The following is a 16,551-nucleotide window of genomic DNA, read 5'->3' on the forward strand; positions in this document are numbered from 1 at the left end:
TCCGGGGCCCCCGGAGCGAGTGAAGGACCCCACTCCAGGGGCCCCGAAACACTCTCGTGGGGGCCCCTGCAGGGCCCGGGGCCTGGGGCAAATTGCCCCTCTTGCCCCCCCCCGCCCACATCCCTCGCGGACACACCCTAGCCTGCTGCTCACTAACGGCCCTTGTAAACAAGCCCTTAGAGCAGGGGTTCTCAAACCGGGGGTCGGGACCCTTCAGGGGGGTCATGAGGTTATTACATGGGGGGGGTCGTGAACTGTCAACCTCCACCCCAAACCCCACTTTGCCTCCAGCATTTATAATGATGTTAAATATATAAAGTGTTTTTAATTTATAAGGGGGGGGTTGCACTCAGAGGCTGCTGTGTGAAACGGGTCACAAACGTTTGCGAGTCACTGCCTTAGCCACAGCAGCTGGGCCTGGGACCTGGGGGAGCAGATGGGGCTGTAAGGAAGCGCTTTGGGGCTTTTCAAACACAGGCACTGCCGAAAGCAGACCTGCACCTTAAACCCTCCATGGACTGCAAACCTCTCCCTTCCACCCTTGCCCTACTTCTTAGCAAGAGCCAGGGGGCTGTCCACACAGGCCATTCGATCGGTGCAGCGCCAGCGCTTGAGCGAGCCCCATGTGACGCCACGGTCACACCTGGCTGCACACTCTCCTAGCAGGGAGTTCAGACTCATGACGTGCAGAGCCAGGGATTGCCCCCCGCCCGGCTGGCACGGCCGGAGTGCAGCGTATGACCCCTCCCACCTCTGGCAGACGTGCTACTTTTTAAATTCGCCTGCGTATGCTTATGTGCGCTCTTGCCTCCTCCTGCACCAGGGGAGTTCCCAGCTGCTCAGTTTGGGAATGTTGAGCTAGCAGGTGTGTGCGCCTTCCCCTGGGAATGCCATAGGGACTGGCACATTGGGATTGCCCCTAGGCACAAAGTCACAGACACGGCCGGCCCGGCTCTTCTCTGGCACTTTTCAGCATGTGCTCTCCAAGCGTGTTTACACAGGCGCTCAGTGTCATTAGCTCGTTTGAAGTTGGGGAACTGAGGCTCGGGGGGTGAAGTGACTGCTCGGGGCCCGCGCCTGTTGCTGGGCAGGTCAAGAGGGGTTCTGCCCCTGGCTTTAGGGGAGCAAGCGCTGGCCCCTGCAGGATCTCACGCCCTTTCCGGCTGTTTGAGCTCCAGGACACAATTCGCCAGAGAGCTGGTCACTTTTCCAGCTAACTGGGTCGAGATGGGAAAATGCCTTTTTCACCAACACAAAAACATTTGGAATTGTCAAAAAAAAAATAAGTTTTGAACCCAAATTTGTATTGCCTGGGACCAGAGTCTGCCATGCTGGCTCTGGCCAGTACTGGAGATGTCAGGCCATGGAAACCCGCCCCCCCGGACAGCCCCCGGCCTATTGCAGAGAAGGGGGGATTCCTGCCTGGCTCCAGCTGGAGAGCTGATCTGCCCAGCACTATGCAGGCGGACTGCAGTGAGGCTGATGGTAGCCACAGGAATTGCCTCCGGAGCTAGACCCCAGAGGACTGGTAGAGGAATCGCCTATGGACCTAGCCTGCTTCTGTGTTGGGATTGGAGAGCACAGCATCCCGGCAAAGCTGGCAGGAGCAGCACTTACCGAAGGGATCTCCCCCATTTCATCTCTGCTGCTCCGCTGTGCAGCTCCCCAGGGCGCCACTGGGCAGCCACTGCTGTTTGAAGCACCATGTTGTCTTAGAGGAGGGCTACCACACCAGTGCCCACTGGGTGCCATAGCCTATCCCAGCATCCCGCTGCTGCTGCCACCGCTGCCCCCTCCAGCGTAGCAGTGACTGGAGCAAGGGAGAGCAACTTTAGGGACGAAATCCCACTACAGACCAGGTCAGTGGGACCTTCAGGAATGAATGATGGGGCTGGCCCTAGGCTATTCAACTGGCCAAGGCCTCGCAGGGAAAAGGGCTTGCAATGCCCAGCGAGGGAAATGCTGCTTGCACATGTTTTCAGTGGGTGGTTTTTGCGGCGTGCCTAGCCTCAATCTGCACCAAGCCCTGCCAGAGACTCTCTGGGCCCTGGCACCTGCTCTGGGCTCCTACAGCCTTGGCCTGAGACCCAGCTGCCCCGGTAAAGACTGGCAAGAGATAGGATGCAGCCGATGTCACTTACCGTCTGAACCAGCTTTTTTGATCTCTCCTTCTTTACTCTGCAAAACAAACGGAAAGAAAACCCCATCACAGGCAGAACCTCCTGCTAGAACGCCCTCCCGCACGAGGGCGCCTGGGACTGCTGGTGCTGAACTACAGGGAGAACCACAGAAAGGGACAGCTGAGGCTGAACGGGCAGGAAATCCCCCATGGCTGTAGCAGAGACTTCCTGGACACAACACCGGCTGGGACATTTCCAGCTCAACTGGCCAAAGCATCAGCAAACCCGCCCTAGGAAACCATCCTGCCTGAGCTGGGGAAAGGAGCAGCTCATTTCCATGCTCTTCACCTGAAATGTTATTGGGACGGAAGAAGCCAAACCCTCCACCCAGCCATAGCCTCCCCTGACTCCACTCAGCCTGGGCGTAAGCATCTGGCCCAGCGGCCGAGCATGCAGGAGGAGACGACTTTCCAGGGAGCCCTGCTGGGGGGCTAGCTACTGTTGTGGCCATTGGCTGTCTCATGCTTGCCCAGCAGGCTTCCCAGGATTCCCTGCTGGGAAGGGCCAGGCTCTGTGAAGAGCTTCCTCTCCGGGAAGTCAGGAACATGGCCACACCCACTGCCGGCAGCGGGCCTGGCTGGCAGCGCCGGGAGAGCTCACCCGCTCTCCAGCAGAGTGCTGGGCACTGGGCACATGGTGAGAACTTGCCATTGATTAAGGCTGATGACAGACTCTGCTCTCCTTGAATACCTGTGTATCTAGTGTCCCTCACAGAGCCACAGCGACCCTCGGGAAACCTGGTTCTCCTGGGACAGAGGCTTGGGATCTAGACCAAATGGAAGGCCAGGCCATTTCAGTAGCAGGGGGTGGGGGGGAATTCTGAGCAACCCCCATTGCCAGGGGCCCTCGCCTGGGTGCAAAGGGCAATGGGATTCCTTAACTTCCTCTCAGCACTGGCATCTATGGACTGGAGCTCGAGGGCCACTAGGGGAGAGACAAATCAGCTGGCCGCCCACTGTGCAAACCCTGGAATTACAGCAGCTCTAAGGAGGCCTCTGGGAGAGCCCAGAGATGATGCTGCCTCCATGGGCCCAGACCGCACCCAAGCTCTGCCTCCCTGCAGCATGGACGGGTCAGCGGCTCCCCCTGGACACACAGCAGGCTTGGAAAACGTAACTGCTAGCCTCTTCCAGCGAGGGACCAGGGCAAAGACCTCACACGCGCTTCCAAGGGCTGCTGGGTGAGCAGCACTGGTCTCAGCGCTGCCTGGGGGACAGGAGGTACAGACCTCCTGGCTCAGAGCTAGCAGGGTGGGTTATGGCCTGGGGCCAGTGCACGAATGTATGAGCACCGAGAGGGTAAATGAGCCATGAGAGAGGCCACTGGCTGGAACAGCAGATCCCTGTCCTAGAGGCTGGCAGCTGTAAATGAAATAAAGCAACTGATGGGCGCAGGCTGCCTGGGCAGCTCTCACAGCAAGGGTGCTTTGGGGAACGTGCATTTGTTACAGGGCAACATGCCCTGAGCACCCATCAGAGGGCCGGCTCGCGAGAGGCGCTGAGCACCCGCGATGGCCCCACCAGTGGTTGAAGGGCGTGCGGCGGAGTTTGCTGCATCGCCTGGCGAGTGCTTACTAGAAAGTGACGTCACAGAGGCGTGGCGAAGAGCCCGGCCCCACAGACTGGGAACCAGAGGAGGATGGTGCTCGGTGCAAGGCACCGAGACGGGGGAAGTGCGACCGTCAATGACACCTGTGGCCAATGCTACCTGGGGATAGGGCCGAAACAGTGCGGAGGGATTTAGAGGAGTTAAAGAGGCCAGTCTGGGCCCGTGGGCGGGGGGACAGGCTGATGCACAGAGCGGGGCAGCAGCCGCAGCCCATGAGAGCCGGCAGTGACTGTGGGCAGAGGCAGGTTTGCAATGTGCTCCGGGTAACATCAAACCCAGTGCAGGGGCATGGCCGCCCGGGAGCAGGGAGGCGACAGGCTGCTCTGAGAATACTGGCCTCAGCCGCCCCAGCAGGCAATCCCAAAGAGCTACGCAGCCAGCAAAGGGGAGGGAGGGAGGCGGCAAGGTGAAGGATCAGCCATCGCTGTAAAGTCACCGACCAGAGCTGTGAGTGGGAGGGCACGAGAACGGCCCGCGAGAGGCATTTCTACACCAGGAACCCACTCAGCTCAACTTCCACCGGCTCTGACTCAGGCCCCACGACAGCGGAGGAGTTCGTGGGCTGCCCGAGGGGGCACTGCAGAGAGTGAGGGCATGAGATGGAGCGAAGGAAAAACAAACAGTGAAATGGTCTCCTACGAGGAGCGGTGGAAATTCCATTGCTTGAGTCATCTAGAACTGGGCAGCGCAAAGCCCAGGAGAATGGAGCACAGGGACCAATTCTGCGCTGGCTGCTGGCAGGGACTAGCCTTTCCCAGCTCTCTCTGCTAGGGTGTGTTCTCGTGGGACCATCCACTGTATGGGCATTGGCCCTCTGGCAGCCCATGCTATATAACGAGGCCTCCAGACCCAAGGGCAATACCAATGCTCCCGAAGAGGGAATTCCCTAGTGAAAACGCAGGGGCAGCTCTCGGGGAAGTACAGGTAACTCTACAGAAAGGCAGCTGATTTCCGCCGAAGCGCCTGCTTCCTGCTCACACGCTTATGGGAATCAGGCATCCAGAAAGATCAGCCTTCGGGAACGGTCAAGCAACCAACGCCAGGGCCTGCCTCCCTCGGGCACACAGCAAAGGAGGGAAGAGTAGCCCCTGCTGCTCCCTGCCCCTCCAGCTCTGCAGCAGATCCTCAGCTCATGAGAAGTCAGGGTTGCCCAGCCTCTCCCCAGCCGCAGGCTATGCTGCCAACGTGCTGAGGACTGAACCTGCATGTGGTCGAGACAGTCGGCATGGCACCGGTGGCATTCAGGCATGATCTCAGCATGACCATGGCTGTACTGCCATATTAAAGAGGAGGCCAGCCCTCAGAGGCAGTTAGCTAGCAGGACGACCTGCTGTTGCTCTAAGGACTCTCAGGAAAATTCTGGGCACATTCAGGGGTTAGACAAAGACGTGACACCACAGCAGACAGGTCTAGATGGGCTCCAGGACCGAGATCTGACTAGTCACTTCTATTTGCTGGTCCTAGGCCGATCAAACATGCATTTCCTAAGCGTTAGATGCAGAACAGCCTTCACCATTCTACACAGGGGTACCTGAGCACCTTCCAGCAGCGCATCGAGCAACATGACTATGAGCGGTCCCATGTTCGTTCACCCAGCCTCTGCCTGGGGCCGGTGCACCATGGAGGGCCTTGTTTCAGTAGGGCTATTTTGATGCTATATGTTGTTCTGTGTTTATGTTGGCGAAGGCAAGGTTAAGGAACACGGCTGGCACTGGAGCAGAAGGTGGGAAGGTTTGTGATGACCCTTAGCTCCTGGGGGAGTTCCAGGCCCAGGCTCGAGAAGGTTCTGCCTCCCACACAGAGAAGCTTCACCCTTGTGGCAGAGAGTTCCACTGTGCCTGAGGAGCAGGGCTGTTGCCCGTGACATCTTCATTCCACAATGTTAGCTGATATCCTGGGCATGGACCACTCGAAGATAAGGACTGAAACCTCAAATCTGATTCGTTTTCCTATGGGAAGCCAGTGCAGAGAGCAGGTCTGATGTGAATCTGCCTCGCTGAACCTGCACAAGATGCACTAATTCTTGCTGCTTGTGGGCAGTGTCAGGACATGCTGCTGACCTGTCATTTAACATGTATATTGGGGCAGCACCCGCGGGTCCCCATTGGGATCACCATGCTGGATGCTGCACAAGCAGGGAGACACCCTCTCTGCCCAAAGAGCTCACATCAAAGAACACAGCTGTAATTTTGTGCATTACACCCCCATGACTCTGCAGCGAGCAGCCCCACTCCATCCCCTACAGGGCTGTCCAACACGTACGTACTTGGTGGTAATGAGGAGCAGCAATGCAGATGCTTAATGAAGGGCTTCTCTCAATTCCAGAGGGAGGAAGGGAGAGCTGTTCCCACAATCCCCTGCCTTTCCCAGCAGAGTTTGAAATATTCATGGAAGAGGTGGGGAAAATGCATTAAGCATTCTGTGCATCTGAGCCAACGCAATGCTGAGTCCCCATAGCTCCTCTGCCTCTTCTGCTCTCCTCAGAGGATATTTCCTTTCCGAGGCGATACCCCCCATCCCCCGCCCACAGAAGGCTTCCATTCACCTTTTGCTCTTGGCCCCTGCGGCCTTTCAAGGCAAGCCTGTAGGCTGGCACCCTCCTTGTCAATATCGGCACATGGCTGCAGATTTTCACAGGGCAAAGCTGCGACACAGCCTCTTAATTTGTGCCCACAGATCACAGAGTCATCGAATCATAGAATCTCAGGGTTGGAAGGGACCTCAGGAGGTATCTAGTCCAACCCCCTGCTCAAAGCAGGACCAAACCCAACTAAATCATCCCAGCCAGGGCTTTGTCAAGCCGGGCCTTAAAAACCTCTAAGGAAGGAGATTCCACCACCTCCCTAGGTAATCCATGGCCATAACAAACCACGCACGTAAAAGGCAGCACTCAGCTATCCACCTGGACACCTGCCATTAGCAGCTGGGAAACACAAGTATTTGTGCTTGCAAAATGAGAGGATATTGCTGAAAATCAGGGCAGCTGCATTACAACAAAGCAAGATTCTGGAGTCCTAGTAGATTCTCAAACTGCCCCTTGATTCTCTAAATAAAGAGCGCACAGGAATTCTCCTCTACCAAGCCCTGCTTCAAGCCACATATCACCTCACTCACCTGGAGCCGCTAGCCATGTATGTTAAACACAGGCGTGACTCCCAGGCCCCTCAGTGCCACGTGGCAAAGGGCATGACACATCAGGCCTGACCCACTCATTGCTCAGCACACTGTCGTCATGAACTGTACCTACAAGGTGTCCTGTAAAGTCTCATTCACAGACTGGTGACACGCTGGTCCTGCTAATCACTGCGCAATGTACGGACAGGCTGCATACAAAGAGCTAGAGATGCAGGCTGGGCTGTTCGGAAAGCCCATCTCACCCTAGCCCAGGGGTCGGCAGCCTTTCAGCAGTGCTGTGCCGAGTCTTCATTTAGTCACTCATTTAGGGTTTCGCGTGCCAGTCATACATGTTAACGTTTTTAGAAGGCCTCTTTCTATAAGTCTGTAATACATAACTAAACTAGTGTTGTAGGTAAAGTAAATAAGGTTTTTAAAATGTTTAAGACACTTCATTTAAAATTAAATTAAAATGAAGAGCCCCCCCCGGACCAGTGGCCAGGACCCAGGCAGTGAGAGTGCCACTGAAAATCAGCTCGTGTGCCGCCGTCGGCACCCGTGCCATAGGTTGCCGACCTAGACAAAAGGAAGGGGGATTTACTTGTCTGAGCAGCTTGACCAAGTGGGGGAGACGACTGCTTAATGATCATGACAGGGGCTGGAGTCCTGGCTCTTGAAACAGAGACAACGGGGTAATAGGAGCAGGGGCAAAGGGACGTTCAAGTCATTCATCTCCCGAGGGAACAAAGAAACCAGTGCTTGGGGTCTGTGAGGGCTGGCTCCTGGCTGGAAAAGCCCGTCACACTGGAGAATGCTGACAACTTGAGGTAAGGAAGAAACAGTGTTAGGCAAAGCTACATCTTACTGAATTCAGTTGTAGACCCTAGAGAGCGCGTCGTTCTGTTTTGTTTGTAACCCTTTCGTAGCCAGAAATCACTTCGCTCTAAGGTCTCTGTTAACACACGTATTTGTTTGATTACCTGCCATCTCCAGGCTGCGCATGTAACTCCAGCTGAGCTACCAAGCTGGTGTGTGCACTGGCTCTTTGGAGGCAGCGAGCTTGGGATTAGCTCTGTGAGTGTGTGATGAAGCAGGGAGTTTTCTTGTTGTTTTCAGTGGTTTGCATGCAGAGGGTGTGTGACTCTGTGTCCCTGGGTGTTACTGGTTTAACGAGGTGGTGGGAGAGGGCGGTGGTTGTTACCGAGGACCAGCAAACGGCCTGGAAAATGGATACCCCAGCGACTTGTGACCTGGTGACTGGGAGGCCCCGCTCGGGAGTCACAGCTGGTTCTGGCCAGTGGGAGGACAATGGGCTGCAGCGAGAGGACCCCGGTGAGCTGACCAGCCGGTTCCAGCCAGAGGGAAAACAAAGGACAGATGAGAGGGGAGGCTGAGAGAAGAGGAGACCCAGGCAGCCTGTTTACCTGGGACAGAAGACAAAGGACAGAGGCGGGACTTGGGGGATGGTGATATCAGGTATCAGATGCCCAGCTGGGAGGAGGGGGTTCTGGGCTGGGAGCAGAGAGCAGCCAGAGCCCCCCTGGAGGCTGGAGAGACCTAGATGTGCTGTGCCGAGGGGAGGCCAGGCCTGAAGGCCCGGAGAGTTTCCTGTGCTGGGTTCAGACGCTCAATAAACCCTGCTGCTTTAGGCTGGCTGAGTCACTCCAGTCTAGAGATGGGTGTGGAGGCCCCGGGGGCCCACGGCGAGAGACAGGCTGCTGAAGGCTCAGAGAGGTGCGGTTCCAGGAGGTGGGGGGCTATGGCTTAACCCCTGAGAGAGAGTGGACCCCCATGAAGGGCTGTCGCACTGAAGGGGGTTCCTCCCAAGGACCGTACGGAGCCGGGAGAGAGCACGAGTCCTGTGAGTCCGTGACAGAGTGTCCACTCAGAGGGACGGGCCACTGCAGGGGAGTCAGTTTGGGGGGCACTTGGGACTGGAGGGGCTGTTGGGGCCACCCTGCAAAGAGCACCCAGGCTGGTGGAAGCCAAGGGGACACCGTTGTGCTGTGAGCATGCTGCCGGTGGTGGGGCTCTGAGCCAAAGCTTCACAGCCCAGCTACCCAGGGCAGGTGGGGACGCAGCCCCTCACTGGGCTGGGTGAACCCCCAAAGCCTCACAACCCACCATCGGGATTATTCGTTCCATGGCAAACGCTTTACCCAGGCCCACTCTCTGCATTAGATGAGGTTCCAAAAGCTGTCGCTGTATCAGTCCTACAGACAGTTCTGCTGTATCAACATCCCCACCCGCTAACATGCCACAGGCTTGCCATGGAGCCACTGCTCTGTCAAATAACCCACTATCTGAAGCAGCGAGTTCATGCCTGCTGGGAACACACCACGCTCTGGGAGATTTTCTGCTCATTTAAAGGGCTCATCTCAGAAGGGTCTCAGACCAGAAAGGGTCACTAGATTATTTTGCCAGCTGGAGCAGCTGTCACACTGCTGGCACATCCTTCCTCAGTCTCCCCACACTTCTGTTTTCCCGAATGGTGAACGGGCGGGTTATGCCTGTGCACTGAGAAGAGAGTACGCTGTAGCAAACAGCTACCCCTACACTGCATGTGAAGACGTCACAGTGACAGAGGGCACAGAACTCACCCGTCTTGCTTGCCGGCCATCTCAGCTAACGGAGAATCACCACTAGCTGTTGGCAGTGGAGGGCCTATGTCACACAGCTGTTCCGATCGCATCCAGTAGGAGGCGGCAGTGTACTCACACACATGCCAGGCCATTGCAGGACTCGGAGCACTTGGCCAGTCTGCCGTAGCTTAATTCTAACAGTGGGATGTAAAGAGTTGGGCGTGCTGGTGCTGATTGCTTATCGGGGGCCCATTCCCCTCATGTACACGGAGGGGTCAGCAATAAGGCTGGGGGGGCTGGGTTCCAGGCAGCACCTTCCTGCTGGCTATTCCATGCAGTGCCGACGCTTCCCCTGCAGGCGAGGAACACTCGGTGGGGCAGGACCAAGGGCGGGGGGAGGGGGTGGGTGTGTATCTCTCCTCTCACCTGCTTCTTCTTCCCCTCGGAGGACAGGACTTTGGTGACCCCGATCCGGTGCAGCATAACGTGGACGCGCTGCTCAAAGGAGCTGGGGATCTCCCCGTCGCTCTTCTCAAGGTGCCGCCTCTGAAGGGCAAACAGGACAAACCAGGGGCATGCTCAAGTGGCTGCATTACAGTCCCCAGGGCCCCCCGCCCCCGTTGTGCTGGGCAGCCAGAGGCTGTGCTGCCTGGGGTGGCACCGTGGCTTTCAGCTGCCTTTGAGCCCTCCCGCGGGGGCCTGGCTATGCAATGGCACCTTGGCAGGCTGTCCTGCCAGTGGCAGCACTGCCGGGGTTCCCCATGGTGCTGCATGCTGCGGCTCTGCCCCATATGCCATGCCTGCCCCCGACCGCTGCATGGCCTCGTGCCTTGTCTCCTAACTCCCATTGCAGCCTTCTGCAAGGCCTGCCCCAGGGATCCTCCCCCCGCCAGAACCAGGCCCCTTTATGACTCTCAGCCCCTTCCACCTGGGTACAAGGGTCAGCAGGGGGTAAAGCAAGATCCAGCCCTCCCCTCGCGTTGCCCAGGCTGAGGGCAGGTTTGCCCAGAGACTGGCAGTAACTGACGGCACCAGGTGAGTCTGGCTCGGGACACGGTGTTTGTACATCACTGCTGTGCTACAGCCCCCTCGGACAGGGTGACCAGCCCGCAAGTGTGAAAAATCAGGACGGGGTGGGGGTAACTGGCGCCTATAAAGCAAAGCCCCAAACGTCGGGACTGTCCCTATAAAACCAGGCCATCTGGTCACCCTACCCCGGCGCTCCCTCTGGCGCCTTTGCCTAAGATCAGTTCCCCCACCCCGCTGTATCACAGCAGCTAGTCCCAGGCCTTTCTGATCCTCTGTCGCTGGGGCGGGCCTCAAATTCCCCCAATAATCCCCCAGGCAGGAGCAGGGAGGGGCCCAACAACAACTCACCCCACGGTGCTGGATTGGTTGGGGCCATCTGTGCCCCCAAAGTCCCCTGCCGCTTCCCCAGGAATGGAGCAGGGAGTCAGCCCCACGTCTACGCCCGAGCCCATCTGCAGTGCAGACACCAGCCAGGACTGGCTAGGTCAGGCCAGGACTTGGGGCCTGATCCACACTAGCCTGGGGTCAATGGGAGTCGTCCCATGGATCCCTCTTAGGGTGCCCCTGGTTGGAGACACCAGGCCACGCAGGCTGGGGGGCCAGGCAGTCTGAGAGCTAGAGAACCAGCCTCCCTTTATATTCACTGCAGCCCAGGCGAGTCTCCTCTCTGCCGGGGGGTACAAGCCTCCGGACTCCCGCTCTCGGCTGCGCTGTTACTGTAGCACAGCACCTGCTGCAGCTGAGGGCCAGGTTCCCCTGTGCGACTCCAGGGATGAACTGGGGCAAGTGCCAGGAGCACAGGCCCCCGGGGCTAGGACTGGGCAGTGGGGAAAGAGGGCCGGTACCTTTTCATGTTTCACTCCTAAGGCCTCTTCGTCCTCGCCAGACAGGAGTATGAGCGACTGTGACTTGCCCTCTCGGGCGTACTTGGGCCTGAGCCTGTGGGCAGCATCGGGGGTCTGGCTGGGCTCTGCACTGGCCCTGGGCTCCACGGCAAGCCCACCCTCTTCGGATTTGCTCAGCGCCTTCCCAGGCTCCCCTGCCTTACTGGGAGGCTTTGAAATGTCACCGCGCGTGGACTTCCTGCCCTTGGCTGCCGAGGGGCTGCCCTCCGGCTCCTTCTCGCACTTCCAGCCCCGGCTGGACTTCGGCTTCTTGAACGCAAAGAAGTTTCCTATTTTCTTCTTGAAAGTCCGGGTGCCAGACGGCGCAAGGGGGGTTGAGCCAGACGAGATCCCCCGGGAGGCTGGGCTGGAGCAAGAAGAGGAAGCCAGGAAAAGAGTTAGCACAGGTGCTGATCGGAGACATGAACTGAGAGGAGGTACCAGAACCACTGTGCCCCCAATGCCAAGAACTGCGCCAGGCACGTCTCTGCTGCCAGCCTGCAGCCTGGGGAGCCAGCCCACAGGGAAGGGGCAGGAGAGGAACAGCTCCACGGCAGAGGGGACTCACCACCCTCTTGGAAGGGCAGTTGGCTCGGTGGCCTCTTGGCTGTTTCCTTATCTTTGAACTTCCCCGACTACTGGGATTAGAAAAATCAGTGGGAGGAGGCATGGTGGAGTGCAGCCTAGCCCCAGTAGGGTGCCCAGCAGGCAGCAGGATGGGAGGCTCTGGGAAGGGGCTGGGAGATGGGGGTTGGCACGGCAGGATCCCCACCTGGGAGTTTCATTGCAGACACACTTGGCTGCACATTTCACCGTCTCCCCATCCGGGAGCTTTGGCCGCAGAGGTGCAGCCACCTCTCCCTCTGGACTGTAGCTAGCCAGGTCGGGGTCCCTGGCCCTGGATGCCTGTGCTGTTAGCATTCTCCAGCATGAAGACAATGCCCGCGCCCAGCTCCTGTGCTAACACTGCCCCAGTCCATACTGAGCAGCCGGCACTCCACAAGGACGGGCCAGATTGCTGCTCCCCGAGGCCCCACCGCTCCACAGTCTCACACTAATCAGCCAGGATTTCTGCCCAAGCAGCTCAGTAATTGAGGTAAATGAAGATGTTTCATACCTAGTAGGTCAGGTGGCTTTGGGAGGTGTGGCTAGTCCCAGAACCACCCTGGCTGCTCCGTCCCAGGCCGGGCCTGAGGCAGGGATTAGCAATCCTGACACCACCATTCGGTGCAGCGGCTCCCCTACACCACAGGTGCTGCCAGGTTACAGGGACAGCTTTCAGTCAAGGCTGTGGGAGAGGGAAGTGGAGAACCAGGAGCTGTAACTGACCGTAGCAGCCCTGGGTGGAGATCCAGGCTGCACCAGTGCCAGCCCCAGCATCCTGTCTCAACCTGCCCTGGGATACACGCTCAGCGGTATCCTCCTCTCCTGGCCGGGAACATGGAGGGGACTTCCCAAGGCCTCCCACTTGGGCAGGCGTGATGGCAATTTTCCTCCATGGCTGACATGGTCCAATAGTGTAGAGATGGCCATGCCCCCGGAGGCCAGCAGTAAAGAGGAGTGTGTCTAGGTGGCAGGTGAAGGTAGCCTGGGGTGGTCGCACCATGCCAGCTTTACTCCAGCTAGTAGCAGACACAGGACTGGAAAGCTGGCTCTTCCACGTCTTTACATACCCTCAGGCGCAAGGACCGACAGCTGGTTCTGTAAGAACACCGCCAGCTTCCCTCCGGGCACTGCCACTTCCAGCGCCGCTGTTTGTGATGAGTGCCCGTATCTCAGAAGACATCCTCCTCTGCTTCCTCAGCACAGTCTGCTAGGTACAGCCCCGGCCTTTTAAAATTCCCTCTTCCCCACCCAGTAACACTGAGCTCCTGGTGGCCAGGTGCTCTCTTCCCCCCGGATGGGGACAACGTCAATGAGCCAGGACAAGAGCTGGCTGTGTATGAAAACCTAACTACTGCTACTGGTAAAGCCCCTGGGCAGCCAGGCTGCGTGTAGCTGTGCTTGGCTCTCGTTCTTACTACGAACGAGTTGTGCATTTCAGAGCCGGGCTTCTGCCACGTTCAGGGGATGTGTCAATCAGGGAGCACCTCCAGCTCCCGGTGCGGCAAGAGTGCAAGCAGGATGCACGAGCAGAGTTTTACACAGAGCCCGGGGGGGCAGGGGGAGATCTCAACACTAGTTTCATCAACAGGGATCACTCCTGCTCACTGGATGGAAAGCCCAAGTGACAAGCTGCAGGGAAATACAAATCAGCAGGGAAGCGAGTCCTGCTCAGCAGCAGCTGCTCGGGGGAGGGGTGACAGAGCAAGGGCCAAGGAGGTAAAAAGAGACTGGAGAAGGATAAGAAAGGAGAGAAAATCTGGCTCAATTTTGACTCCTCCTGTGTAGAGTGGGGGGAAGGACGAGGGCAGGGGCAGAGTTTTGTTTGCGAACACACCTGAGCTAAGCCCTGCACAGGCCATGCTGCTGATCTCTGAGGTCTGCCCCTAGCACAGTGCTCCTGCCTTCCCAGCCCCCGTGAGCGAACCCTCCCGTCCCAGAGCCTGCGGAGGTGGGACGGATGCTGGGAGTGAGCTGCCCGAGGACACGCAGCGAGTCTGGGAGGACAACCCAGACGTTTTTGGCTGCCAGGTCCCGACTGATCGCATTAGCTCACGCTGCCCTTGTACGCTGATTTCCTCCCAACGGGCCATGGGCTTGGAAGAGCTAGTTTCAAACCCCAGCGCCCAGCCCGGTGAATCAGCCGACCTCGCCTCACTTCTCAAAGGGAGACACCGACTAGCTGCAGAGCCCACTACACTCATTGTTCAGTCTAATGGTGCGAACCCCAGTGTCCTGGGCTCATTCCAGTTCAGGGAATTGCATTCTGACAGCCTCAATGCCCCTTGCACTTTCAGCTGGACCTGGTGGGCCAGGTCCTCAGCTGGCATCAGATGGCAGAGCACCACTGAAATCGGACCAGCTAAAGATCTGAACCAGATTCTTACTCAGTCCCTGACCAGAACTGCTGTGTACCATTGCTGTGTGCTGTTAAACAGCTGCTGTGTCGCACCCAAGACATGAGTGCATTTCTGCAGTGGGTGAAATGATCCCTATAACATCCTGCACCCGACACAGGTGTTGTGTTGTGAGACTTTGCTAATATGTTCACAAGGCACTCAGAGTCCTAGAGGAACGGTGTTTAAAAGCATTAATGACTATTAATTAGTAGTGACCTGAATTCAAACCATGCAAGGTAATATTACCCCAAGAAATGACTGAGAACGATTCCCCAGTTCATGCATCACTAGCTTGTAATCCAGGCACCTCTTGATGCTAACTGGCACATGACCTAAGGGTTCCAGGAATCCCCTGGGCTTGGTATGCACATTCTAGCTCAGAGAATGCCAGGTGAAGGCTCTGAAAGCCAGTGTCACACTGGTCATCAATACTGTTGTGAAATGCACGTACAGCTGTCGTGTTAGGAGTTGTGTATATACACTGACAATTACGTTCTTACAGCCTGCATCTAGGGACTGGTCACCGGCAAAGGTGAAAAGACAAGAGCTGTTTGTCCATCTATCTGTTTACATGTAAATTGAGCATTGTCTGGTTCACAAGGAGCAGCCACTGGCATTCTAAGCTAATGAAGAGCAGCGGGGACTTTATAAGGAAAGTAGCAGGAAGAGATAGACAGTGGGGCAGGACGGGGGAGATGTAAATATCAAAGGATTCTTTTGGTCTATTTTGGGGGGGGGGGAAAGGGGACACCCTGGAATCCTTCACCGAGGAAGTGAACGGGCAGGGAGTTTGCTTCATGAAAAGGGATCCCAGCCAGGCTTGGTTGAAAACACTGGAGAAATCTTTGGGTGAGACAAGCTTCTTTAGACAGGAGGAGAACTTGTGAGCTAAGTTTGGTCTCTAGGAAGTATGTTATTGATTTTATTTGTAACCGTTTCCAATATTCTTATTCACACTCACTTGAATCTCTTTGATAATAAACTGATTCTTGTTTTCACTATAACTAGATCAAAGCGCTGTGTGTATAGCTAAGGAGGTCCCTCGGCCAGTTTTGGCCTCTGTTGGGGTGGTTTGTCCCCCGTCTGGTACTGGGACAAACCAGATGTGGCTTTGTCTGGTAGCGGACAGAAGATGCCCTTTATAAGAGCATGCCGCTTCGCCCCCTCCGGCATGACCCCAATTCTCCAGTGTTCTGGGAACATGCGAGTGGCCACCTTACGTTTGGCAGAGCTGTGTTCTAAGGTGTAACTCGTGAGCTGCGGAGTCCCATCCCTGTGGGAACAGCAGGTAATTCGGTGTGTGGTCAGTGGATCAGGACCTGGAGGCTCCGAGGACTCGTGGGTTGGTACGTGTGTATCACTGCCTGTACACAGACAGCGAGGCCTGCGGAGGCCCAGAGTGGGCACAGCACAGTGGGAAGCGGCACAGTAGTAGCGACAGTACTGAATGCACCTCGTTTACTTACGGCGGTTCCTCTTGGATCAGCTTCTTGGTAAAGAACTCCTCTAGCCCTTCGTCCACGCAAGTAATGCTTCTGTCCTCGTCATTCTCCGAGGGGGCGGGCTGGACCTACGAGCAAGCGCCACAGTCAGAAGAGCGCAGTGCTGTGGAAGCAGGGAAGAGAGGAGGCGAGAGGCGGGGAAAGCTGAATTCAGGGGGCGCGATCCCAGGAGAACGTGACAAATCACTCCCGGACGTTCCTACTGATGCAGCTGCTTTGTAACTGCACACGCACATACACCTGCGTATACGTTTGCTGTTGAACAACAATAAAACAGAAGTAATAGCAATACCACCTAGCTCTGACCTAGCCCTCGTCATCAGCAGAGCTCAAAGCTCTTTACAAAGGAGGGCAACATTATCCCTGTTTCACAGAGGGGGAAACTGAGGCCCAGGGACTTGCCCCAGGTCTCCCAGCAGGCCAGTGGCAGAGCCGGGAATATAACCCTGGTCTCCTGAATCCCAGGACAGCGCTCTATCCACTAGCACACTGGCTCTCAGCCAGGGCTGTGTATACTCCGGGGTAGCAGGGCTCTTCCAGGGGGTACCTGAGCTCATCTAGAGATTTGCCTAGTTTGTCAACAGGTGATATGAAAAGCACTGGTGAAGTCAGTACAAACTAAAATGTCATACAGACAATGGCTTGTTTAT

The 16,551-nt window shown here is 56.8% G+C and overlaps 1 protein-coding gene across 11 annotated transcripts in view; it reads right to left on the reverse strand.

Moving 5' to 3' along the window:
* Window positions 1–16,551, reverse strand: part of CARMIL2 (capping protein regulator and myosin 1 linker 2) — a 130,936-nt gene that overhangs the window by 13,752 nt on the left and 100,633 nt on the right. For all 11 annotated transcript variants that reach the window (XM_044986858.1, XM_044986864.1, XM_044986860.1 and 8 more), the window contains 4 exons: window positions 15,866–15,969; window positions 11,359–11,764; window positions 9,911–10,030; window positions 2,142–2,178 (listed from right to left, as the gene is read on the reverse strand). In XM_044986858.1, coding sequence (XP_044842793.1) covers window positions 2,142–2,178; window positions 9,911–10,030; window positions 11,359–11,764; window positions 15,866–15,969 — 667 coding nt within the window. The remainder of the gene's footprint in view (window positions 1–2,141; window positions 2,179–9,910; window positions 10,031–11,358; window positions 11,765–15,865; window positions 15,970–16,551) is intronic.

Source organism: Mauremys mutica, chromosome 14 (assembly GCF_020497125.1).
Source record: "Mauremys mutica isolate MM-2020 ecotype Southern chromosome 14, ASM2049712v1, whole genome shotgun sequence".
NCBI lineage: Eukaryota > Metazoa > Chordata > Testudines > Geoemydidae > Mauremys > Mauremys mutica.